This window comes from Colias philodice, chromosome 11, assembly GCF_061535455.1.
Source record: "Colias philodice isolate Cphi_HAF_F1 chromosome 11, ilColPhil1 Martin Lab GWU primary, whole genome shotgun sequence".
In the NCBI taxonomy this organism is placed as follows: Eukaryota; Metazoa; Arthropoda; class Insecta; order Lepidoptera; family Pieridae; genus Colias; species Colias philodice.
In genome coordinates this window covers 8,150,964-8,176,848 of record NC_143096.1, presented here as the reverse complement: position 1 = coordinate 8,176,848, position 25,885 = coordinate 8,150,964, and the positions used below count along the sequence as shown (strand labels likewise).

Genomic DNA, 25,885 nt, shown 5'->3' with positions numbered 1-25,885 from the left:
AACTTAATTAATGTGTAAAAGAGTTATGCGTGCATTGGGTGAAGGAAGTTATTGTATTTTAATTACATGATGCTGGTTTTCAAAAAAATATTTTATGAGTAGGTCTTACTATTTATAACGGTTAACGTATTTTATTTTCTTTCTTAGATTTATGATTGATTTAATATTTAAAACAAAAATAATAACATCTGAGTAGTTTCTACGAAAGATTTTTAATTATTATTGCTATATTGTATTTATCACACAAATATAATAACAAATTTTTATTAGACATAAATATTATCTCTACACCCTGACCACTCTATGTAAAACTATACAGTTTCTATCGAGGAGGATCGTAATAAACGAGCACGGGCATTATGTGGCCAAATATAATGTTACCAAAAGTATTCCCTAAACACATACGTTCGATACTAAAAATGTCCTAATGTAAGCAAATTGCCGTCACAGCCTTTCAACGTCCGGTCGCGGCTATCATTTTCCAAGATAAGCGCTTAAAAGCCTCGTGGAAACGCTTTTTAGTAGACGGACTATTACCGGGTGCTCCCATACTTTTTGCTTTGCTTCGACACTGCCGGATTATATGTATATCTGAATAAGTTACACCGAATAGGTTTCAGGGATCTCGATCAGAATTTGTTTTGCGTGCGACCGTTTTCAATTTTCGTACCGCTTTCAAGTTTTGCGATGTGACTTTTTGTTGGTATTTATACGACATTTTTCATCCACCTATTGCTTTTATGAAGGTAATATATTTCAGATATTGATATAAAAATTGTTATTGTACGGTAAATAGGTATCTAAGAAGAGTAAGAAATAAAATTGTAGCGCATTAGGAAAGGTTATTAATTTATTAATATTCAAACATAACGGTGTTACAACAAATAAGAATAGGTACTATATTTCCTGTTTTAATAATATAATGGAAATATAGGTTAATACGTAAATGATACGGACCTACTTCCAATGCAATGAAATGTTTCAACAATCAACTTAATGTATCAGAATACATACAAAGCTCTTTGTAAGCATATTACAGACATAAAAGTGCCTTTTTGATCTAATACAAGATTATGATTATTTAAAAGGCCCTTACATTACATATATCAATTGAAGTTCCTTTCTCATAATGTTAATCGGAGTTCCTTTAAGGTTTTGATATTTCGTTTACAAATAACAGGATTGTGTGTATATATAATTTTGGATTTCCCAAAAGGATGTCGTGGATTAGCCTATTTTCTGTGGCGTATTTTAATCGTCTGTTACAGAACGTTTCGATTTGAGCCTGTTTCTTTGTGAGCTAGTCGGGAGTCGAGGGGTGGGGTGCGGCGGCGGTGCAAGGGAGGGGGGGGGGGTACTTGCATCGTACTTGCACTTGCCTTGGTCAGGAAGCGCGGCGGAATGCCGTCAGTCGCGTTGCAACGCGGGGGGCGGGGTGGAGCGAGGGCAATGCTCGCTGCGCCGGCGCTTCTCGTTCGCCCATTCAGTCGGATGTATTTACTATTCGTTATATTTACCCTTCTTGGACTACTACACTTGTGATTAATCTGTATGAAAAGTGTAATCTGGTGCCGTGAGAGTGCGGTACTGAAACAAAAAACATTGAATTATGACGTTAAACTAGTCAGTTCTGCTGACTAGTTTTTCCTCAAATTACAAGGAAAAGCTTTGTCAACAAATATCGGATTTAAAACGATATTAATATTTTTTAACGATATTGTGTCTAGATAAATATTCTGTTCTATTCTATATTCATAATTCGATCTAGATAAATATTTTTCATTAACTCTCTTACTTTTTTTTGTTTAGGTTCATTCAACATAATAAACAAACGAAGGTATTTATTATAATAACATCGGCTCTTGATATTAAGTATTAATCATCATTAACCGTTATACATATTACCAACTATTTTTAATTACGTACCTATTCCTTGACAAGCATTGAATTTTACGTTATAAACGAAATATAAACTAGCGTTTCCAATTTCCATTGGAAGTCAATTGCAAATGTCGTCTCTATGTTATGCATAATGATACCCTGTCATTGGTTTGTCTGCGATTTCACTATGGGTGGCCATCCTTCCAACAAACCAGATTTAACCCATTGACCACCGAGCGGCCCGATCGGGCCGAGACACAATAGATTTTCTATTGTGTCTGTGATCCGAGGACTGACGGATTAAACGATTTTAATATATAGATAAAGTGTACTAGATCGTGCTTTTAGTGTCTGAAGTAACTATATGTCCTATAACTATCCCTATAGCCTATAGGTATGGTTAATTCCTAATTATAAACAAACAACAATAAAAATTCAACCCTTGAAGAAAGGCTCTTGTTTGATTTTTAGTCAGATGTCACATTACTATCATAATAAGTTTTCTTTATATGATAAGTAAACAAATAATAAACGATATTAACAAATCGATAACCCTTTCAGTTGCTACATGACTAATAGTAGAGAAAAAATCAAATAAACTGAATAAAATAACTTCTTTGAAAAGGACTCAACTCGATTTAAAAAGGACCGCATTGAAAATGCTCCAAAAAGAGCGATAAAATTATATAATATCAATGTTATTAATAACAGCATACTTCCTCAGCATTGCTCAAAAACAATATTTCCAATCGGTATAATATCTTTTTAATACGAGATGCATTGTCATACCTGCGCTGTGACGTCACTCGATACCAGTATGATCCGGACAGCATCGTTGTTTTACGCACTCGAAAGGCTTACTAAGTTACTAGTAAGCAGCGAGCAATTGACGGCTGCGGTTCATTCAAGCTCCATTTTTATGGGAAATTATTGAATATCAAACGCTTTCTTTATTGGCGTTTCTTTTCTCTTGCATTTTAATTTAATTCTACATTTGTCTTCTAAATCAATTCTGCTTCTAAATAGCGAATACCGACAGTCCATAGAGTTCAGGAATGTTAAACCTGCAATGTCAACAATACACATCCCGATATTAATATTCAATTTCACTTCCCATTTATACATTTGTTAATATCACTAATGTTTTCGCTGAACGTAGAATAATAAATGAATTCGTGATCCTAATATATAATTCCCGGCACACAAAACCAGCTTGATGTGAAGCGTCAAACGTCGGCACTTTATACGTAAAATTTAAATTCACAACAGCGCAGACAGATTTACTGAATCCACTAAAATATAGGAAAATAAATATTTACATAGATGCTTTTAATTTACAGGTATGTTGCTGTTCCTAGAGAAACTTGCAAGTTTATTTTTTTACAACGCTGCGTAAGTAGCAGTATTTTGTTTGCCAAGAGTTTTTTATTTTTTTATTACGTCACTTTATTATTTTTGCGGATAAGCATTTTATAATATATACGATTATTTTATTTCAAAAATTTTAAATTTAATTAGATTGATGGGAGACTTCCAATATATTATAGCGCTAGCTGTTTTCAGGAATCTTCCAATGTATGATTAAAAGTTCAAATATCTATTTACTTAAACACTGTTATGAAATAGCTTAAAATATTTTAAAGGAATACGAAATGCTGTGAGTTTTTAAAATTTAAATATTAGTATTTACTATTTTGCTGGAGTAGGAAAAGATAACTTTTTAAATCATACAAACTTGATTTTAACACATTCTGTAAGTATCTTAAAATAATGCGGACACGTGAATTGCAGGCAATAAAATAGAAACTGATTGAATCTAAAGATATTAATATTTGAATTTATTTGTTTTACATAGCTAGCTAATAAATCTATACAATGACCTTGCTAATCAACCTCAGAGTGAATGTCATATTGTAAATTTAATTACACTTGTAAACCAAAATATAATTCCGCTAAATGGACAATCTTTACACGTTTAAAACTACGTAATCCCACGATATAGGCATATGATGTACGTCTTTGTATTCATTAAGCTACATCGTGTCGTTTGAATTGTTTTCGTGGTACCAAATAGTACGTATCGCATTTGAATGGCAGTCTCTTGTCATGATGATTATACGCGAGAGCTGAAATGGGTTGAACAAACAGAAAGGCTTTTAGAAAGCTCGTCGCTCCTAGGTGAGTATCGGAGCCCTGTTTGGCCTAATGTCTTCACATTCAACAAGGCTTATTTTAAATTTAGCGAACACACGCTCAATTAATGTTTCATTAGAATTTACAATAATAACCCTCACCACCACAATGAGGGTAAAATTATGAATGTTTAAACTCACAATTATAAATGAAACAATAACGGAATATACCTGCGAAACAAGCTGTGAGCTTATTAAATGAAAAGGCCATAATAAAGATAACAATCCAATAGCCTCATTGATTCATTTAAAATGCCATTTTATTAATGAAAGAGCAAACATCGAAGCTGAATAGTGAAAAACGTGACCGGCGCGATTTAAAGTGTTCCACTTTATTCAGTATAAAATATCCATAATAGTGTGTTGCAGGCCCAGGTGGCGGCACAAACTGCGCAAGTTTCACTAATGTAAGGCTTAAATGATGACAATGTTGGGGACGGGCTCAACCATGCCTACAGGGCTTCCGGCTATCGACTTTGTGTTTCGCAGCTAAGTAAGTTAAGCTTTTTAGCTTTTATATGCGTTCGCGTCGTGATCCTGATGCCTCGTTGAATTTAAATCGGCTCTTAGTTGAATTTTTTCAGCAGCTACACGTGTATAGGCTTTGGAATCTCAGGTATCTAACTGATCTATTTTAAACACCAATAGGTAGGTACTTACTTATTTTCTGTGCTCATGAATAAACCTTAAAACTAAACAGCTGATTTTTATTTAATCCGGTGATGTACGGGTTGGCACTCGTACCTTCCATTTATACGAACTACAAACTAATAGACAACGGCCTGCTAGTTACAACACATTTGTCTAACGATTCCCAGCGGAGTTAAACAAATCAGCTGCAAAACCCTCCGCGTGGCCGAGATTTATATTGTTTTCTCATCCAATTCAACATATTATGTTCATGTGTAAACCGCACTTGACGTAAATTACATACATATGTATTTAACTGTTTAAATAGAGGGAGCTCGAATTTGTTCCCTTAAATAGGGGTAAAGGGGAAGTTCACACTCCTGTGTAATCGAAGTGCGGAATGAACTTTTTATCTGCTATCTGCTAACTGGGGAGAAGTCGATAAGATTTATTGATAACGCTCCGAGATACAGCGTTGTTTTGTTGTTACTTTGATTTATACAAATAAAAACGTGCCGGGGGTATATTATAGTGACATAAAGAGGGCATTTTTTTGGATATTTTCCAGATTATTTTAATGGCTAATTATTACAAATCGGACGATTATCCTTATTGGAACTTAATGATAATAGTTCTAAAAATAGCTCATAAAAACAATAATTATTATTTATCAATAAATTCAAAGTGTAATCGAAATACACATTTGACTTACCGGTTGGCTTGGTTGATAGTGGTCCTGCCCTCCAAGACAGAGGTCGTGGGTTCGATTCCCACCCGGGGCTAATATTTGTGTGATGAACATAGATCATGTTTGCTCTGTGTCTGGGTGTTAATTATCTATTTAAGTATTTATTTAAAAATTATATACATATATATATGTTTATCAGCCATCTGGTTTTCATAACACAAGCGAAAGCTTAGTATGGTATCAGATTGTGCCGTGTGTGAAATTTGTCCTGAATTTTTATTTATTTATATTAATATCAAAAGTTATCATACTTTATTTCAATACAACAAAATCCGTGATCCATTTGAATATTTCCGTCGCTACAATTTAAGCCAACTACTTTAATACCTTGCATTACTTAACGGGACAATTTTAAATAAAACGTTTTCAGTTGAACGTTTACAGGTTATTACTGCCATGACAATTTCTTTCTTTTTCCTTCCAACAATCTTATATTAAAGCTTTTCCCGCGCCTCGTCGCTCTAAGATATTTCCGTGACCGTCCGTCTGATTAAACTGAAATTTAGCACGAATAAAAAATGGGGTCACAATTAAGAGGTTACGTGAACAAGGGAAATTCGAGAAGTATCCTAAAAGTTTTACAACTGCTTAGCCGCTCATATTTAGAGTCTACTAAAATAGCTTTATCATCGTTTCTTTTAGTGTCGCTTATTTTATGCCGATTTCAGTGATAATTAGGTAATGGTTAAAAATTAGGTCACTGATTGTTAAATGTTATTTTCATAGAGATACGATTGTTAAATTCATACCTACATGAATAAATAAATGTTTTTTTTTCTTTCTTTCTTATCACATCTTCTCGATGGTTATAAAAATAGTCCGGGATACATCGCCCATTTTTGCAAGTGATTACTATCAAGCTAATTTTTCGTGAGTAGCTTTATTTTGATGAGATGCCCAATAATTTCATGTATGAAACTCTCGATTGTGGTAGCTACCAGAGGAAACAAGGATAAAATATTTTGATTTGATGGTTCTCAAATATTAATTACTAACTGAATGTTTTTTTTTTGTTCAATCTCAAGATAATTATCTAAATTATTCGAAAAAATATTTGTCCTACAAAATCTATGGTTTGATCAAAGAGTCCCCCTTTCCAATGTGTATCGATAACGAAGTCATCATAAATGATTAGTAACCAGCTGATTTTTTTTATTTTCACTTATTTAATACTTATATAATTCAACAGACATATTGTCCTACAAATTGCGTAATAAATATTTGAGAACCGTCAAATCAAAAAATTTTATCCTTGTTACCTCTGTAAGCTACCACAATCGAGAGTTTCGTTCATGAAATTATTGGGCATCTCATCAAAATAAAGCTACTCACGAAAAATTAGCTTGATAGTAATCACTTGCAAAAATGGGCGATGTATCCCGGACTAAAACGTCAATATCAACGTCTATCATATTTACAATATTTACATTGAGGAAACTTGTAAGTACCTACAAGTAGTGCATTTTATTCCCAGAACCTATTTGAGGTTTAAATAAACAATTGGCAACAGCCCGCGTAATTAACAAAGACACACAAACCTATCGATGGCTGAAATATTGCAATATAGAATGTTTTTCAGTGAATAAAAACATAAAGCAAAGCTTACAATAAAGATATGTATCGGAATACAAACTGTAGTGTAATGAAAGTGGTGCGTGCAGCGGGCATTAATTGTCACAGGTGTCGATTACCGCCCGTGACGCTGCTGTTTCTGCAATTGTTTTTCTACCGTGTATTTTTAACGTTCGTATATGGTTATGGTTACAAAAATGTGTTGTTTCAATGGGTTTTTTATGGTTTGGGACTGATATTGAGATAAATATATGCCTTCTGTGATAAAGACAATGCTTATTTCAAGTAATATTTATAAGGTATCTTCACTAATAATGATGAGGAAATTTTGAATTGAAGAAAGGACACGACAATGAAGGGGTAACTCCGGTTCCATTTAATTTTTATATAAACAAACTTTTAAGGTTTATTATTTTGCGTACTAAACGAAAATTTTAAAGGTTTTCTTTTGCAGTACATCGCATCTATTCATGTGTTTCTCAAAATTATTGATCATAATTCATAATATATTACACTAGATTTCCGCCCGCGGCTTCGCCCACGTTTTCAAAGGAAAAACCGCATAGTTCCCGTTCCCGTGGGATTTCCGGGATAAAACCTATCCTATGTGTTAATCCAAGTTACCCTCTATATGTGTGCTAAATTTCATTGTAATCGGTTCAGTAGTTTTTACGTGAAAGAGTAACAAACATCCATACATTCATACATCCATACATCCATACATCCATACTTACAAACTTTCGCCTTTATAATAGTATTAAGATTAAGATTTTTTATACAGCTTTGTTGTATTTGAAGCTAATTTCCAATCAAATAAAACAATGAAAAGAACAAAGATTTCGTTGTAGTTTTGTTATCGGGATCAACTCGAAAGCTTGTCACTGGATGATTCGATAAAGTGAAGCGATAACCTCCGAAACATAAAACATATTGATTTTACTTTAGATAGCTGTTATTGTATTTAACTATGTTTATGTCCTTGACACAGAAGTTTGTTGAAATTACACATAAAAAATCATTAATTTCACCAAACTTTTTAATGATGAGTGACCATAGGCAATTACAAAAATATTCAAAAATGATAACTCTTTTTTTATTAAGCAAAATATATTCGATAGTTTATATGATTATTTTATAGTCACATAAGGGTGTTGATGATAAAATACGTAGCATAAATATGTGATTAGTTTATCTTTAACCAGATCCAATAAAAAAAATTAAAATACTTTAAGGTATATTTATATATTTTACGAATAATATAAGTACTATCCGTCGAAGCATTTTTGCACCGTTTGTATAACAGTAGTATCAACATCGATTATTATCTTGACACGACCAAGATTCTGGGTTTCAATTCCATCTGAGTTATGAGTTATAACCACGACATCATTATCAGCTCTTAAATGGGCCTGAAACTCGATTGAAGGTTTAGGATATAATTCAACGCCCCACGTTTTATGTAGTCAATTGAAATTTTATAGGACCTACAATTTTTGCCACACTTTTGGAATATATTTATTTATTTTCTAGTTAAATATGAACATTAGTAGGTACTAAGGTAATTGGTCTAGAATTCGGAGGTTAATTTCGCTTTTATATGAATAAGATTGAGCTTTTAAGTTTTAATTAAAATAGAGGAGAATGAGATTTAACGTTTCAGAAATGTTTCCTTATTTGCGTATCATGCTAATAATTTCCACGTAATAATTTTGTTACCCGAAACGTAACAAGGTAATACTAGCAGATACCCAACTCCATCAAATACGCATGCACCGGAGATGTTCAGTAAGGAATATCGTGATGTAAGATCGGAGTTCAAGCATTAGTAGCAAAGCTTCGTACAAACATTCGTAAGCTCGAGTTGCACAAGGTGGTAGCGAGTTACTAGAATTTAGCATACTGCTGACCAGTTACATGTTATGTTTCTATGAATAATTATTTATTTAGGTTTATAACTGAACGTGTAAAATTTATCATAATTAAAAACTTTAATCATTAAATAAAACGACTATGTACACAAACTTAAAAATCGCATCTATCAAGAGTAAAAGATTTATAAATATTTACATAGGTCCAATTCTAAGCCGCCTGCCTATAAAGATGATAGTATAATATCTAATCGCCGCCGTATCTTTTAAGGGCGGATTTGCTAAACTAGCATTTACTTATCGGCATTTCCCAATTGTTTGGTTAGGTAATAGAATACGGCGGGACGAACAGGCCCTCGCGGACGTTACACGGTTACGTTTTAGAATCGTTAATTGTCTATCGAATGACACGGGTTAGCGATAAACTTAATTAATTTGAACATAATCGCCTTAACGCAGACTAATATTAACAGATATTTACAGCAGAGCAAACGCTTTACTAAATAGTGCGTAGAACATATTATACAGTTTAAAATTTTAAAATGTCCCGTTGGTTTTACGCGCACTCTGCGAACACCTGACCGAAAATATTGCCCATTTCATAATGGTTCGTAGCAATGCGCTTTTGTGTAATTTCATAAAAACATATTTTTATTGCGTAGGTATTTACATTTATATGGGCTGGCATAATACAAAATATTTACGACTGTTGATCCTAAAAACTACAATGAATGCGAACTGCAGTTTACACTGGTGATAAAAACTCTTAAACATTTTCATACTGATCGGTCTGATATATGTTACAATACCTAATTATTTTATCATTACTGACTTATTATACAATATTTTTGAAGTGAAAACTTCTTTAGCGGCGTTGGGTATAAAATCTTAAACTCGCGTCAGGACACGTGGCCTGATCGAAAAAGCGTAAGACGGATGTTTTTTTTTAGCCCTTATATTCCATGCGTAAGACGGATACCATTCCAAAATATCAAACATGCTGAACGTTAATAATCAAGTTTTCACTTCTGCCGGCATTCCCGGAGTGCAACCCGTCTTTTTTTTTAATATTAAACATATATAAAGATATAGTTATTATGATTATAATAAAAATAAGAAAAATCTTCAAAACGGACGCTATGTTTATTTTAGACCAGTTTATTATTACCATATATACTATTTTTATCCAAAGCTAACATAACGGTACGTTGAAGACTATTAATATCTGATTAGGCCAGGTATTCCGAGTTAATAGCTTCATATTATTTTAGAAATCTCTACTAGTATTAATTTGAAGTGAAAAGATTTGATTTGTTTTGGTTGTTTGGTTGGATAAACTTAAAAAAACTTCTTATAGGATTTTTCTTTTACCGGTGGAAAGCTACAATATTTTTGGCTAAGCCCAGGAAAAATCTAGGCGTAAACTAGTTAACTGTAAAACACAATAGCGAGTATGAATTTTAAATTCTACAATTGTTAAAAGCTTTCGGTACAAACAAACTTAATGGTATCACATTAACAAAGTGATAATTACACACGCCTTAATTACAAAAGTTCGTGTACATCGTCACCTGTCAATACAGTGGTTTAATCTTTGCTAGTTCAATTAATTAGCCGCTATAAAGATCAAAGCACAGTTTGCGATCCGCGGTAAGTACCAGTCAACTTAGTAATGAGCCTGACAGTTAAAGTTTTCCTCCGACCCACCGACACTATATACCTTAACTTTGCTCGATAGCAATAAGGTCGATATTCGTCCGCATTCCGTGTCTTAACTCACATTGTTGAAGACGAAGTTTATCTGATGTATTAGCGATCTGTACTGAATAAATTTATGTAGTGTAATAGTTTAGTGAGGATTAAGTGTTAAGGTCTGCTCCCAGTTTTGCAGTTCGGTCGCGTTCGTAGAATACCTGCGTTAGCGAGATTGGCGTTAATCTGTTAAATCGACTGAGGAATGTTAATTTGATCCTTCAACGCCCAATATTGTTTGCTTCAACAATTGATCGGGCTTTGTTGTGAATCAAGACATTCACCTTTTTATTGCTTTGGCGATATAATTGATTACCTACATACTGAAATTATTTCAGTAATTATTACCGCATTGTAGAAGATTTGTTTTGGTTGGGATTTGTGACATATATCGAAAATTAAATTAACTACTTACTTAATAGAAGTTAAAACAATTTAATTAAGTGCACTGTTACACAAATCATATTAATATAATTATTATCATTAACGAACATTGTATAAGTTAGTGTACAAAATTACAAAATAAATTCTTTCAACTAGGCGCTCTTCAGGTTTTATTCTTTAATATATTTATCCCTACTAAAAGGTAGATATAAATAAAAAAATGATACCTACCTATGTATCTCATCTCTACTATGTCACTGAGAAAGAACTAAGCGAATTAGCGATCATAATATAGGTACAAAATACATGAAAATTCGGTTAAGAAAATTGCAAAAATAATTTCTTTGATCCCACTTTACTCCGTATATTACGAACATTCGCTTACAAAATTATTAAGAAGATTCCTGAGAGAAACTCGTAAATTTCACATGTAACGACTAAGTGTTAGGATTAATCGAGAGACCGAAATTGTGATCTATTACAAACTTATAAAACTAAAAAGCCTTAAGATTTCTATCAAATAGCTCAGAATTTCGTTTTATTTTAACATTCTTTTTCCTTGTTCTAATTCTTAGAAATAATATATGCTCTGCGAAAATTTGAATTGTTTATTATTGGCTGAGAGTTTATTGTACACTACACAGGAATCTTGAACAAGTAATAAATATGAACAACGTATACTTTGTAAAATTTATTTAGAATAAGCATTATTATTTGAATTATGTTAAAATGCGGAATAGGAAGTTAAAAGACAGTCAAATGGGTTGTTAATCGTGCATTAGTGGAACAAAGACGTGGTGTTTTATTCACGAATCTTTTCGGCTAAGTTTGTCCACAAATTGCGACAATTTTCTCTTCACTGTTAGCGACTCCTCAAGAACGTGAATTTCACGTCATTTGTCCAAAAGTTTTTCACGCACGCTGTCGAGCGACGAGTCGTCCGACCAGTTTAGCGATTTATCAAGGAATGAATCAAAGAGGACTTATTCCGGATATTGGAGCACGTAATCTCAATACACTGTCTCCACTCGCAATTTATCTGACGATGAATGGTCCCGCCATTATTTCCAACCCTTAACCTACCTACTTATTAATATCAACGTAATTTATTGTAAATTGCATTTTGCGAATCCGTGCGTGAATAATGATTTTGAAAATCATCATTATCTATCGCAGTTAAATGATGGAAATAAAATTTAACAATGGACGTAATAAGCTCGGAAATACGTGCAAGAAGTTTAGTTTATTTTAATGTAAACTGTTTGAATAAGGCAAAAGATTTAATGCAGATATGACGCACTAACTTCAAAGAAAATGTAACTTGTACAAGATATGACAAAAGCGAGCAGATAAAAGCCGCATATTCTCCCTCACTATTTAAAGTTTATAAGTAACAAAAGGCAGAGGTTGTCGTGAGTAAGCAAATTAAAATGTAATGTCCTTAATGTTATTTCTTGACGGAAGTTTTAGTAACTATTTGCAGCTTAACAAAGAGTTAAATTGTTATGATGAATTTTGAAAGCTTTACTCGATTTAATAGATTATAATAACCGACTTTGTATTAAGTTAGCTAATTAGACTTTCGAATAAAGGAAAGCTTTATTCGATAAGAAATTCAATAGGGTTTTCTAAAGCGACTTGACAAAATTAGGAAACATTAGAATAAGAAACATTACTTCACCCTATTTGTATATTTTACCAATACTAAAAACTCAAGGCCGAATGTAAAGAAAACATATAGGTACAAACCTGTAATACTAATAGGAACTTCTTCTTTAAAGACGGATCATCCAAATCACATGTGAAACACATTCCACAAAAGCACTGCAGACGACTTAAAAGTCCCCGAAATCTCATAACCTTCTTATATTAAACAATTGCAACCGCTTTGTTTGGCAACGACCCATCAAAAACTACCATTATCATAGACATTTATTGATTTACTAACACTAAACTGTAGTATTATTGCTGAAAAGTTTACATTTTAAAATAAACCTCGTTCCTATAAGCGTTGCGAGTGGCTCGTGATTTACTACTAAAGCTTTTGCCGAGTGAAAAATACCAGGCGTTCTCTTTTTGTGCTCTTATTATGTTTTAAAAGTAGTTGTAATGTGGGAAGCCGCATTTTGATACTGAACAGAGGCGCGCGCCGTGCGTAGTGGCAATTAGATTTAATATATATATTAGATGTGGAAACTGTAGTCAAGAAATGCTATTTTATTTGTGAAAATAATGCAGGAAATTCCAATTTTGTTTTAATACTTAAGTAGGTCTATGTTAAGAGTTATTTCCTGGAAATGTTAAGCGGATTTGGTGATTCCTTTTTACGAGTGATTGATTGGAATTCTCCTTGTAAAGCACTTATTGCGAAGTAAAATAATTATGTTACAATTTCTTATGGAGAAGAACATGTAAATTAATAAAAATCAATTAGCAGCGATGTAAACAAGATTTCAATAAATGTGCAGACGTGTAACCCGATATTCGTACATTATAAGCATCCGTAAACAATGTTGTCTTTTGCATTTTATTATATCCTTCCTTCAAATATATGAAATTTCTTTACGTTGATAAGTAGGTAATTACGGCTGAAAATTTACAAATATTGAAGTGAAACTTCTTCAGGCGAACTGAGAGTAAAATTTCATGGTCGTATCATGGCAATAACGTCGTATCTTTGAATCTTGCCAATGAAGTTTCATTTCTAACCCGTGTGTGTCTTTTTTCTTAACTCATTTTCATATAATAATATGTATAGCATTTTGTATTTTGAATTTAAAATGCTCTAAAACAATTTTCCAACTGTAGCATACTTCTCGTTTGTATTAACACATGCTATATCTATTACCGATGTCTTGTAAACTAACGGCAAATTATTACGTAATTCATCTTTGTATGCAGCGCATGTGGAATCACTGCTTATTGCAACCAATGCAGCGACCTCATGCCCTTCCGCTGCCTACTGAATTAATCAACCTTATACACTCACATACAGTATGTATGAACAGAACAAATACTGAACAAACTTAGTGATTGTTTTATTTGGAAGTATGCAAGAAAAGTGAGTCATTGATTTGGAAGAACTTTCGGCGTCAATTCCAAATTAAGGCGCGAAAACTCTTTCTGTTCGTGTGAATTTTTAACGCTTATTAATCGGATTACGAGAGGTATTAAATAATTATCGTTACGCCAAATAACTAAAAGACAGACGGAGATATTTTCCCATTTATAATATTAATATGGATTACACAATCTTTTTACAAAAAGTTGCTTTTTTTTGTTTTGTGTGGTGTTTCTCAATGTTAGCCAGAAGGGCTTCTACATTTTAACGCGGACGCGACAAAAAGTTGCTTCAATTATATTACCTTTTCAATATTTAGGTTAATCAAATACTCGTCTTAAGCTCCTAAAATCTACAATATTCTTTATGCAAAAAAGCAATTCTGCGGCTAATATTATTCATAATATAGTATACGTAAGTAATACGTGTGGAGTCATTTGCTCCTTGCTCATATATCCGTTTCCGTATAAAATTAATTGGGCTGTGACGCACGGAAGGATGTATGATGGTAACAACTCATGTAAATTGCTTGTATCTTAGCGATGAAGCAGACATACTCGAATGGACAATCTCGGGCTAATTTTACTGAGATTGTTTCTAAAATATAAATTGTGCGGTTGAAATGTAGATTTGTTTTGATGTTGAAATAGAGCGAACATTTATTGCAATTGTCTGGAATCCGCGTTTGTTCGGCCTTTAAATCAATTATATCCTTTGGGGTATTTTCATAAATACCTATGGTATATTAATTATATTGATAAATTTTAATTAACTAAATGTAAAACATATGACAAAATGAAAACTTTGTTGCTCAAAATAAAGGGAACGTATTCTTTTAGAATATTTGTTTGTCAATTCATTGAAATGAAACTTTGACCTTTATTGGATGTATGTATTGTTAAATCCAGCGCTTTCCAATTAAGTGCAACGAAATGAACAAATGGAATACGTTATGAAAATTGTTTTTCTAATATTTTGCGATTGTTGAGACCTAATCTAATTAACTTTGGACACGAATCCCAACGTGTTAACGGGCCAACCCCTTCGACCCGACCGTAAGTGTAATCCACGCGAAATCAAAGCCTATGTCTTTGCATAAAGGGATATAATTCCGTGCACATGGAGCTCATTATCATTCAGACAGCGCTCGCGGCCGCGCTCTCCCGAATAAAGCATCTGCTAAATGTCTCGTGCTAGCTCAAACTTGTGAGTAATTATCTGTTAACATTCCCAAGTTTGACCTCGCGGAAATCGAGTATTCGCTAAACTCTCGGCTCTCCGGAGGCGTTTTACTTCCCTAATAATCAAGCTCATGGAGATTTTTAATGAAAAAGATTGTTCTCCGTTATTTAGAAAGTTAGTAAAAGGGATCCCGTCCAAAGTTTGTTTTGATTTAGTACCCGTCTTGCACCCTTGATTGTATCCTTTTCAGTGGTTTTGTATCAGATTAGAGCTAATTAAAATTCGCGCTTCGTGTCAATTGTTCTCCATTCCTTTCTACAACAATATTCTGAAATATTTAACGGCATATTTACTCAAAGTGATTTGAATATATTTATTCATTCATATCCAAAACAATTTAATCTATAGGTACATAAAATGTGTAATAAATAATACCTACAGTAATATTGAAATAACGATGCAATATTTTAAAACACATACCTACATATTTACATACGGTTTTGTTGTGTAACGTTGTTAATGGAAATTTAAAATGGAAGCTAAAGAATGCGAGCTAGGAATTAAAATCCATTTTTTTTTTTCAAAAAATATATCCGTATCGGGAGGGAGTTATTAAATTCCGAGCATAGATTTTTATCATAAAATCATTAATTGTGAAATAATTGAAGCTACTTCGCTAATGGCTTTCGAATAAACCACCGAGTATTGTTCTGCATTTCCGTAACATAATATCGATTTAATTGGTTTCACGATTCATTTATCAAATCTCCTTTTGCTCGGATTGTGAATGGAAATGTAACCGATACTCTGTGGACGAGAATGGCTCATTTTTAAGCAGATTCATGTTCCATCAAAGGATGAGCGTGAGGCTCAGAGCGAAATAAGTAGAATGTCAATAATTCGCAGTTATCAGTGCGATGACTAACAAAAACGTATATTCGCCTGCAAACCTGTTTTGATAGATTAGAGGTGAGCTGTTATTTATTTATTTATCGCTGTCCTCGTATCGATTTTCAATTAATCTTTTGTCCTCTCTTCCGCTTTGTTGGGGCAGCTTTATTTCACTTTGTGTGAAGCTGCGTGTATATTTCTATTTATTTTCATTTCCTCGTATTTGCAGATATGAAAGAGGACTAGCACATCGATTCGCTGGGAATCCAGTCTTCGAATACCTCCGTGTGCTAAACAAACACTCTTTATATAAACATTGAAATCACATCGCTACGTTATTCATACCGGGAGATCGGTCTGCTTATTTTTATTTACGTCTTCATTCCTTTGCAATTTATTCATCGTTTTCGTTTAACATCTTTTAGTGAAATATTAATCTTGGTGATAATGAGTTGATAAGCTTTATAGAGCTTTGCTGTTTAATACTCATTAACATCTCTATTTGTTAATGTTGTTTAAAGATGTGATACTAACACATTTTTCTTTTCTCACCACATATTTAAATAATGTGTACATACTGAGAATGTCAATAGTAAACCTTATAAGCATTTAGTAAATTATTATCCTTGAAAAAATACCTAACGTTAAATCGTAACACCCAAATCAGGTATGATTCGTGCATCATAACAAAAAAAGGCTATTCCGTGTGTTCTAAATCATTCTTTGTTTTTGAAAAACGACAAACCGGATTGCATAAAGTGAAAGCAAAAAAGTAACGCTGAAAAGCCGTCTCTACGTAGAGGTACATGGAAAAAAATCGCGGTTTATGGTCGATATGTTAATAAACATCCGACGTGCCTCGAATTGATGAGATTAAGGTAGGATACGACCGTATGCATAGGATTAATATACCAACAAACGCATTGAAAGTAACGACCTGATCAGTAATGGAATGAGGCCAATTCGATATACCTACGTTTACCATTTTAAACGTTATTTTGTTTACCGTGTTTTTAGAATGCTTAGGTTATGTTTGAACTAATAGTAAAATTATGCTTGACAGTAGGTAATATTATCTGTTTGTTTTAAATATATACCGATACTTATAGCACAAATAAAGTTTATCTTTTTACATAGGTACATGAAGAAAACATTATTAATGAGTCCTTGGAGTAAAAAAAATCATTCTGTAGGTTATAATATACTGGTGTACAAGATTATACAAAAGAGATTTATTACTTTCATCACATATAAGTTGAATACAATATAATATTCTTGAACAGGTTAGAATATATTTTTATTCAATTTACAAAATTAGTCTAAAACTAAAATTCAAAAGAAGTTCAATACAGTATATGAACAGTCTTAAAAAGATTTACACAATATTATCGTGTTTCATCCGGTATTAATTTTTAAAAATACAAAACATACTTCGCGGAATAATTCATGATAAAATACACGTAACTTTATTAAATTCCCTCCTCCGTTAGCCAGGTTTCTCCGTAAGACTTCGCTTTATGGCTCAATTTAAAAAATGTTTCGCATTATATGAGAAGAAAATAATACACTGAAGACTCACACTAAAATTAAAGGACATAAAATGTTTGACGCTTAACGTAAAAGAAAATTTTGTTTGATATTTTTTTTTCCATTAGGCATTTAAGAAATGACGTTAAAAATATTGCTTCAGAGGTAAAATTTACAGAGACAATTGTTTTACGTTTATTCCTTTTGTGTATGGGTATTAGGTAATGTTCAGAAGTTTTGAGTCAATCTTATAAAACAGGGAGGCCGAAAACAAAGTATGTCTTGATCAAAGAAACATCGGTGTCATCGACATGAAGAAGTCTTGACAGGGATTTGACCGTTTTCGATCCCAACATTTTTATTTACCTCAAGAATGTGGACTGTGATCGCGAAATCTTGTTACATTAGTTTTGGCACACTTTCTTAGTTCTAGCTTTGATGAAATGAAAGTATTTCCTCCTTCACAAACTATTTAGGGACTATTGGTATTTTGTAATAAAAAGTTTTTGTACTGTAATCAATCCCTTTCGTATTTGTAGCGGCAATTATATACAATAATAAATAAACGAAACGAAAGTCACTCGTATCAAATTTTGATAGATTTTGTAAGATAAATACATAGTTACCCAAATGAAAATAACCAAATAATTTTAAGTTTTCGAAAGTTAATTTATAAGATTCTAAGAATATCTACTTATTACTAATTTATATCTACCATTGCATCAAACCTTTATATAAACAATTCAATTGGATACGTAACTGCGTAGATTATTTGAGGGTATAGATAACGTAATCTCCCACCGAAACAACACTATTGAAACTATATTCAACGTAACCAAATTCCAGATCCTCGATAAATGATGAACGAGGGTCTCAGATTACTGTACAATGTGATAGAGAATGTGTGAAGTGATATTGTACGTCGCATTTCACTGTACCTGCATCTTCATATCGAATATCCACATATATTTCCCCGAATAGGCTATTAAAGTTTACGATTAGACTAGATATATTTGGCTATATAGAATCGATTCAGTCTGCTGGTTATAGGAATTACAACTAGAGATCTTAGCTTAGAAGTCACGCGTGAAAAACAGCCTCGAGTAAAAATCAGTACAACTCTCGTTAGACTTGAAATAAGAAATTTTACTGTCTTTTTCTTATTTTAGCAATCATTTAGTGAATGAATTTTGCCAGAATTATGGACAATAAAACTTCTAGATTTTAATAAATAAAAAAATATTTTATGTTTTATTCAAATTCATGTAAAATGACTAAATCTATAAGAATCTATAACTTCTGCAGTTTTTCTTTCCGGAGTTTGGACTGTGGAGTTATGACAACGCATCGCTCTAGTGACTAGTCTTTGTTTAAAGTTTAATAAGTATTAAGTTTGAAGTTTGCATGTCGACATCGGATTAGTAATCATTTGAATGTCAGCTAAGTATAATTAACAAACTTATGAAAATTAAAAAACTTTTTAAAATAGTTACAATGTAAATTTCGAATCTTGAAAACTAATTCTGTTTACAACTGAAAATTAGAGATATCATTTCATATACCTATATTAAGAGAGAAAGATATTAAATACTAATACGATTACCAATGTCTATTATTTAATAATTACCTTAATTTAAGTATTGTTATAGAATTATTAAAGGATCCGTTTTTATCCCAGGTTTTTTCTACACACCTGAAACTAAAAAAAAAGTAAATAAGATTAGGTTAACTAGAAACTAGAGTAGAGTTAATTGATCAAGGTATTAACCTGCATACAGCTATATCCTAAAGTTTAGAGCTCATTCTCACCGTGGCTCCAAGACACTTTTATAGCCTGTCAAGTGAAAAGCTTTCTTCATACAGGCGTAAAATGTGAGTAAATTTTACTCACGTATTCATGTTTTATATAATTTACAAAGTGGTCGTGAATTTTCTTAACTTTTTTAATTCTTGCATCTTTCTCCTGAGGTAATCAATCTTCATATTCTCCTGGATTTATTTTTATTTTTTCAACTTATTAAAATATAGTCTCTTATAGTTTTTAAAGTTAAAAGTTATTACAATATTGCCGCTTATACTTATAGAATATCACATGAAGTCATTTTCTGCATCATTGGCCACACAAACATAATAGAATATTTAACGAAAAGTTATATTATGGGCTCTTAACAAAATTGCGTATTTATTGTGGATTTTTACGCTTTAAGCTTCAGAGACATATAATTCTAACATTTATATTTTATACCTAAGGAAAAATACAAAAATCTCTACAATAGTAGGTTTATACAGTAATAAGCAAAGGTTGATATAATAAATCCCTTTTCATTTTCGGCTTTGCTGTCAACAAGTAAAATACTGATATTAGTAACTTTACCGCGTTTCACTAGTATAATTAATAATCCCGGTTTATGTAACTTGTCGACGATCATAATATTTACATCAAAAACACACATTCACTGCTTTTTCGAAAATTCATCTCTGATTTTTAAATGTCAGTTATTAATATAGGAACGGGATTTTTCAATATGAAATCCAGCTTAGCCGATGCACGTTCTATTGAATTTATTCAATAGTTATGTCTTTCAATTCAGTAACCGATCTCCGTACACATTTCAAAAAATAGTCCATCAACAAAGTTTTATTAACATTTTATACGTTTCCAATGTCCATTTTGTTTTGACTTTAATTAAACAGCGCGATGAACGAAATAACGAGATGCTAAAAACCACGATGGGTATCGCGATGGATAAACTAATTTTTGGCGGTAATAATTAAATCATGGCTTAATTTGAGTTATTGATAATATGATCACAAGCGCTTGATTATTAAAATTACGCAGAAACGTCATCGGTGGATTTTAGGAAATCGCATCCGTATTTGTGTACACGTTGTGCGCCACATATCTACTATATGTATGTATTTTCTGGAATAGCTATTCACAGATCAAGGTATAGTGAGTGAATCTGGTTTCAATAGCATACAGCGCCAATATATAATGGGTTTAGATTCCATTCTCCTGGCGGTCTTTGTGTGTGGAACGGCTATTAATGCAAAATCATTTACCCTCTACACTACGACCGTGATAGACTCGGTTTTCATGTTATCGAAATATTATTTTGTTATAATGCTTCTCGCAAAGCGAATATTCTGTTATGTTTATTTATGACGAAGTACCTATATCAGCTTATTAATAATCAATTATGATCTTGTTAAGCTCGATACGCTGGTGTGAACACTGCGTACTGGCGCAAGTTTCGACTGATGTTTTGGAGAAAGGTATTCCGTATGAAATGCTTTTATTAAAATGAACGTTTTCGAAATATTTTTCTGGATTATTATGTCGTTTTTGGATTTTAAAATCATTTTATAATATAAAGCTTAAAACTGAATTTCGAAAAATTACTGCAATAAATTGCTACTAAAAATCTATAAAATAACATTTATCGTAAAACTATATTAGTACCTAATTAATTAGCAGCAAAAGATCTCACCTTTGACTTCCAAAATGTATCCTTTATTCGTGCTCCATTGACGGACACCAGGTTCAAATGAAACGTGAATACTCAAGACAATTTGATAGCTATTTGCATGGGTAACAGTCTGGGCCTACAGACGAAGCCGGCCAACAATGGAACGTTTAGCAATTCGCTAACATAATGAAGTTAAGCGGAGATTGTGGTATCCCTCCGCCCTGTGAATTGTGAGCTGCAACATTACACACTTGAAATATCGCGTTTACAAAGGCTATCGCTATATCGAGTTAGCCTTGTTATTGTTTAGCCCTGGTTTAGCCGATTTACGATTATACGCACTAACAATTAGACCAATATTAGATACCAGATTATTTTTCTATTATACGTCCCATTGGATAACCTAATTTATTTGCGGAATGTACTGTATTATGCTCCCAATAATGTAGCCAAGAGAAAAATGCTTACGGCGTACGAATAATATAATTGAATCATGCTCTTCAATCGTGAAGACTCTACGAAAGTTTAAGGCTTGCAAACACATTGAAAGTATGAATGAAATGTAATAAAAATCTTCTTTTCAGGTGAGTGAATCTTCACTACTTGAGTGCAGCAACGGGCGCTACACAGCGTCCGACCCGGTAAGTTGACAAATATGTTTACATTTATTATATACCTACTTATTTATTTACATATTAATTAATTAAATTGAGTTATCTTATGTAATTTTTAGATATTAATTACACAGTTATGTTATGTTTTAATGTCATATAATTTTTATATTATCGTGCACTTTTAATTTATAACACTACTACGTGAAATCAAATAAATATCTGTATACCTCTTAATTTCTTTCAATACCTACCCTACTAAGATTGTGATAAGTTAGGAAAAATTATGTTAATTATCAAAAACAATTCATGCAAATAAATTCGATATTTCTTTAGAAATCCTGGAGCTAGACTCAATACTTATTTGCGAATTAATTTCTTTATCATTTCATTTGCATTTTATGATGAAATTCAGTCATAAAGTTTCTTCCTAGTAAGACCAAAAAAATAAACTGTAAGTACAATCTTAAAAGACTCGAAGAGTTAATCAACAAGATTTTCATACTTGCAAAAGTATCAAAGCGAAACTCGCAATCCGCAAAGTTACTCCGCTTTTTTCGCTTTTCCAACTCTCGTAACTACATGTAAACATTTTTTCCTTGAGTTCCTATACACTCAATTTCTGTATCCCATTCAGATTGGAATGAAAAGGAATATACAAATGTCCTATTGCCATTAAGTGTGATTATATTAGGTTGTAATATCAAATATATTCGTTTATATTTTCATTACATGAATCTTTACTTTGAAAGACGTAATAGAATTAAATCAGGGAAGGTCAAAGCAGATAAGAGCCCTTTATATCTTCAGCGTAATTGTATTTACGGTATTCCAAGTTTGTGAATTTTAAGAGCAAAAAAACTCGTGTACTTACATCCCGCCAAGAGGTTTGGGCTCATTCAAGAGACTTCATACTGTGATTCTAATCAATGTAACGAATTATTCGTTTTTGTACACATTTTATATAAGTATACATTTACACAATTCTACTGAAGGGTTATTAAAACGGTCCGACCAAATACTCTGAACCCGCTCTATGTTTATTTTTGTTGTTACTCTCATACTTAATATAGAAAAAATAGTTTTAATACATGATCATAATATCTCCAGTAACTGTCTCTAACATCAATGTACTTTATTGAATTATATGATCGTAATTATTGAATACGCGGTCGAGCATGCCTGCCTGATCAATTTTTCCTTAATATTCCTTGTATAAATATGAATTTTTAAAATTACATTGTATAGAATTCATAACATTCGAAAGCTGCGTACGGTACGCAGATAGATAGCACCAGGAAATTTCGCGCTGTACCGATGTTAGTGATTTCAATGCAACACGCATTTGAATAAGTAGAGCCCAGTACATCGGCCGGTAGCACTTGACTTCCCGTCTGTTCACGGTTCGAGTCGGAAGACTAATTACGGCACAGTTTTTGCCGCCTCACACTTATATCTTTCCACTACGCGATGCAGCGAAAAATCCGAATTATCCAACCACAAACCAATTTAAACACTCACTTTATTGACTTAAAGCTCAGAATTCTTTAATTTCTGTCACGAAAATAATTTTCTGAAACCGTAAACTGTAACTTCACACTATCAATTTAAGATTTATATTCTCTTAGAGGTATCCAGGTATTTTATTCCGAGCAATTTCATCCACTCAGCGAATTACAAACCGAGCTACCTCATTTCAATTTTTAGTGCAAAATTATTGTATGTGAAATAAAGTACGATGCGCTGTGAGCGTAAACAAAATAGTGTTGCTAATTAATATAGGTAATATTTCAATACAAAGGAATTGCGTAGGAATTCCAATTTCTACGAAATTCTTTTGTATCCGTTCACTTCAACTGGATATTGGGTAATTAACGATGTATTTTGTAGCTTGATTAACGAGCGTAAATGCACTGCAAAAGCATCGTATTGAAAAATTGTTCAAATTATTTGAATTGATTATTTTAAAATGAAAATTCACGGCCGCAGTACTCGCAAAAATAGTTCGAATATGCGAGTCGGCAGAATTTAATTTACAAGTAGTAGGTACCCACACTAGTGAACGTTCGTGAGCGTCAGTGCATGTTTATCAATTAGCATCAAACACGCGGTTGGCTTTGAAAAACTATGCTTCTTTTCGTGGTGTTCAGTTTGTGAATCGATACAAAAAAACTTCTTTCTATCGTTAAGGTATTTAAAATACTCAATACAGAATTTTAAGTGTAATATCGTGCTCGAGGTTTCGTCAAAGTTATACAGTAGACATACGTCGTTTTCCATTAGCTGGGTCCACACCGGCCGATCCAGTGATCCCGCGATCCGCGATCCAGGATCGCGGAGCATGGATCGTGGATCATGTTAGGCCGATCCACTTTAAAAACTTGCGATCCAAAATATGCGCTCCAAGTGATCCTAAGGCGATCCGTGATTCAGCCAGTCTAACTCTTGTACGATATGGAGTCACACGTACAACGGCGGCGTCTTGCCGTTGCAGCAGTAACTTTTATTATACTGAAATGTTTGCGCAAAAAATCAAAAAAAAAGAAATCGACGGTTTTGGGTGAAACAATTTTATAAAAATCGATTGGCATCTGGGACTCAGCTGTACGCAGAGTTAGTTTCAGATGAAGTTGAACACAATTTTGCAAGAATGAATGCTAATCAATTTGAGATATTCGACTTTCTGAGATGTCCATGGTGAGGTGGATCGCGCGATCCAACACAACCGTCCACACCGCGCGCATCACGCAACTGAGGCACCTTTGAAGCGGGTACAAAAACCGCCCGCTAACGGATCGCACGAGGTAGGGATCGCGCGCGGCAAAACGCGTGCATGGATCGCGCGCGGCACGTCCACACCGCCCGCATCTTTGGATCGCGCGCCTGCCGCGCGCGATCGGATCGCGGTGGATCGGCCGGTGTGGACCCAGCTATTGAAAATGTGTCGATGTTGTGTACTGTGTAAGCAGATAGTATAAATTGCAAAGCCGCTCTCGTAGGATCGCTTCTCGTACGCGAAGCGTCGACGAATGTTTTGAATTTTTAAATTACTCATTGTGCGATGGAATGTTGCTAGTCGGAAGCCCTCTTACTCGACCGCGGAAAGAAAACAAATATGTACTCAAATACACCGGCGTATGTTTCAAAATACAACAACGGTCTCGCGAGCTTTACCCTTTTAATAGACTAGCGAAATACTTGAAGTCTAGGTCGCGGTCCTCCTGAGTGTGATACTAACGAATGTCATCCTAAATATTTGATTGTTAAAGTCGAAATAACCCTGTCATCCGATGGAGTTTTATGCAGGTTTTACGTTGCGAAGTATGATTAAAGTTACATGCATAGGTGCATTGAACAATATTTTAACTTTTTATATAATAGAGCTTAACACAAGTCAGTCGGTTGGAATGACAAATACGCTACAAATCCATTCATCTGGAATGTAAAGCGATAGTGAAATAAGATAGAATGTTGCAAAGATCGAGCGAAGTTTCCGCGCCTAACAAAGTTGTTGTTATGGAAAGATACATGGAACGCGCAGTCGCATTGTTAGCAGCATGTAAAGTACTTTTTTGTGTGTGATGCGAGTGGCAGTCAGTTCATTACTGACATGATTGCATTCCCAGTTTACAGAATACTGATGGTGGTATTCTGCTTGTTAAAAAAGATCTACTGCAACATTGTTTCACCTGCAAGTTCATAGGATAATTAATCCAACTGTACCTAATTAAAATATTAGACTAGCTAAACAATTTTGAATTATTACTGACGTAATTAAAATTATTAATGGAAAAATACGTGAGTCACCTCTATAATCCGTTGCCACTATTACATAATTTAGATTTTCATATAAGCGCTCCCCTATTACAATAAAAAAAAAATAAAAAAAAATATAAGCAAAAGCAATTTCGAAGTTCCATCAAGTCTGATTTAAGGCTGGCTAAATATAAGTCGGTATGATTTGAAATAAATCGTAAAGCAGTCAGTTAAATATGTCCGTGGTAACTATTGTTTCTGTACAAGTAATCGTCGAAGTCGCCGGTAGAACCCGTTCCAGGCCGACGACGCGGTGCATCGTAGAATGTTATTACCTTAGCAACCGGGAAGCGCGGGCGC

At 33.3% G+C, this 25,885-nt stretch overlaps 2 protein-coding genes and 1 long non-coding RNA gene across 8 annotated transcripts in view; 1 reads left to right on the top strand and 2 right to left on the bottom strand.

The window, feature by feature from the left end:
- Window positions 1-25,885, top strand: part of heph (polypyrimidine tract-binding protein 1 heph) — a 357,204-nt gene that overhangs the window by 234,444 nt on the left and 96,875 nt on the right. For 3 of the 6 annotated variants that reach the window (XM_089701016.1, XM_089701011.1, XM_089701012.1), the window contains one exon: window positions 21,743-21,799. The exons of the other annotated variants lie outside the window; for them this stretch is intronic. In XM_089701016.1, the coding sequence (XP_089557142.1) occupies window positions 21,743-21,799 (57 nt within the window). Of the gene's footprint in view, window positions 1-21,742; window positions 21,800-25,885 lie in introns of those variants that run through there. 6 annotated transcript variants of the gene reach the window in all.
- The window catches only part of LOC149484750 (uncharacterized), a 133,132-nt gene that overhangs the window by 82,169 nt on the left and 25,078 nt on the right, over window positions 1-25,885 (bottom strand). The window lies entirely within an intron of this gene.
- On the bottom strand, window positions 282-3,230 carry LOC149484751 (uncharacterized). The gene is made up of 2 exons (XM_089701018.1): window positions 2,751-3,230; window positions 282-1,587 (listed from the first exon to the last, which is right to left on the bottom strand). Exons 1-2 carry the CDS (start codon window positions 2,783-2,785, stop codon window positions 1,263-1,265), a joined length of 360 nt encoding a protein of 119 aa, XP_089557144.1. The 5' UTR covers window positions 2,786-3,230; the 3' UTR covers window positions 282-1,262.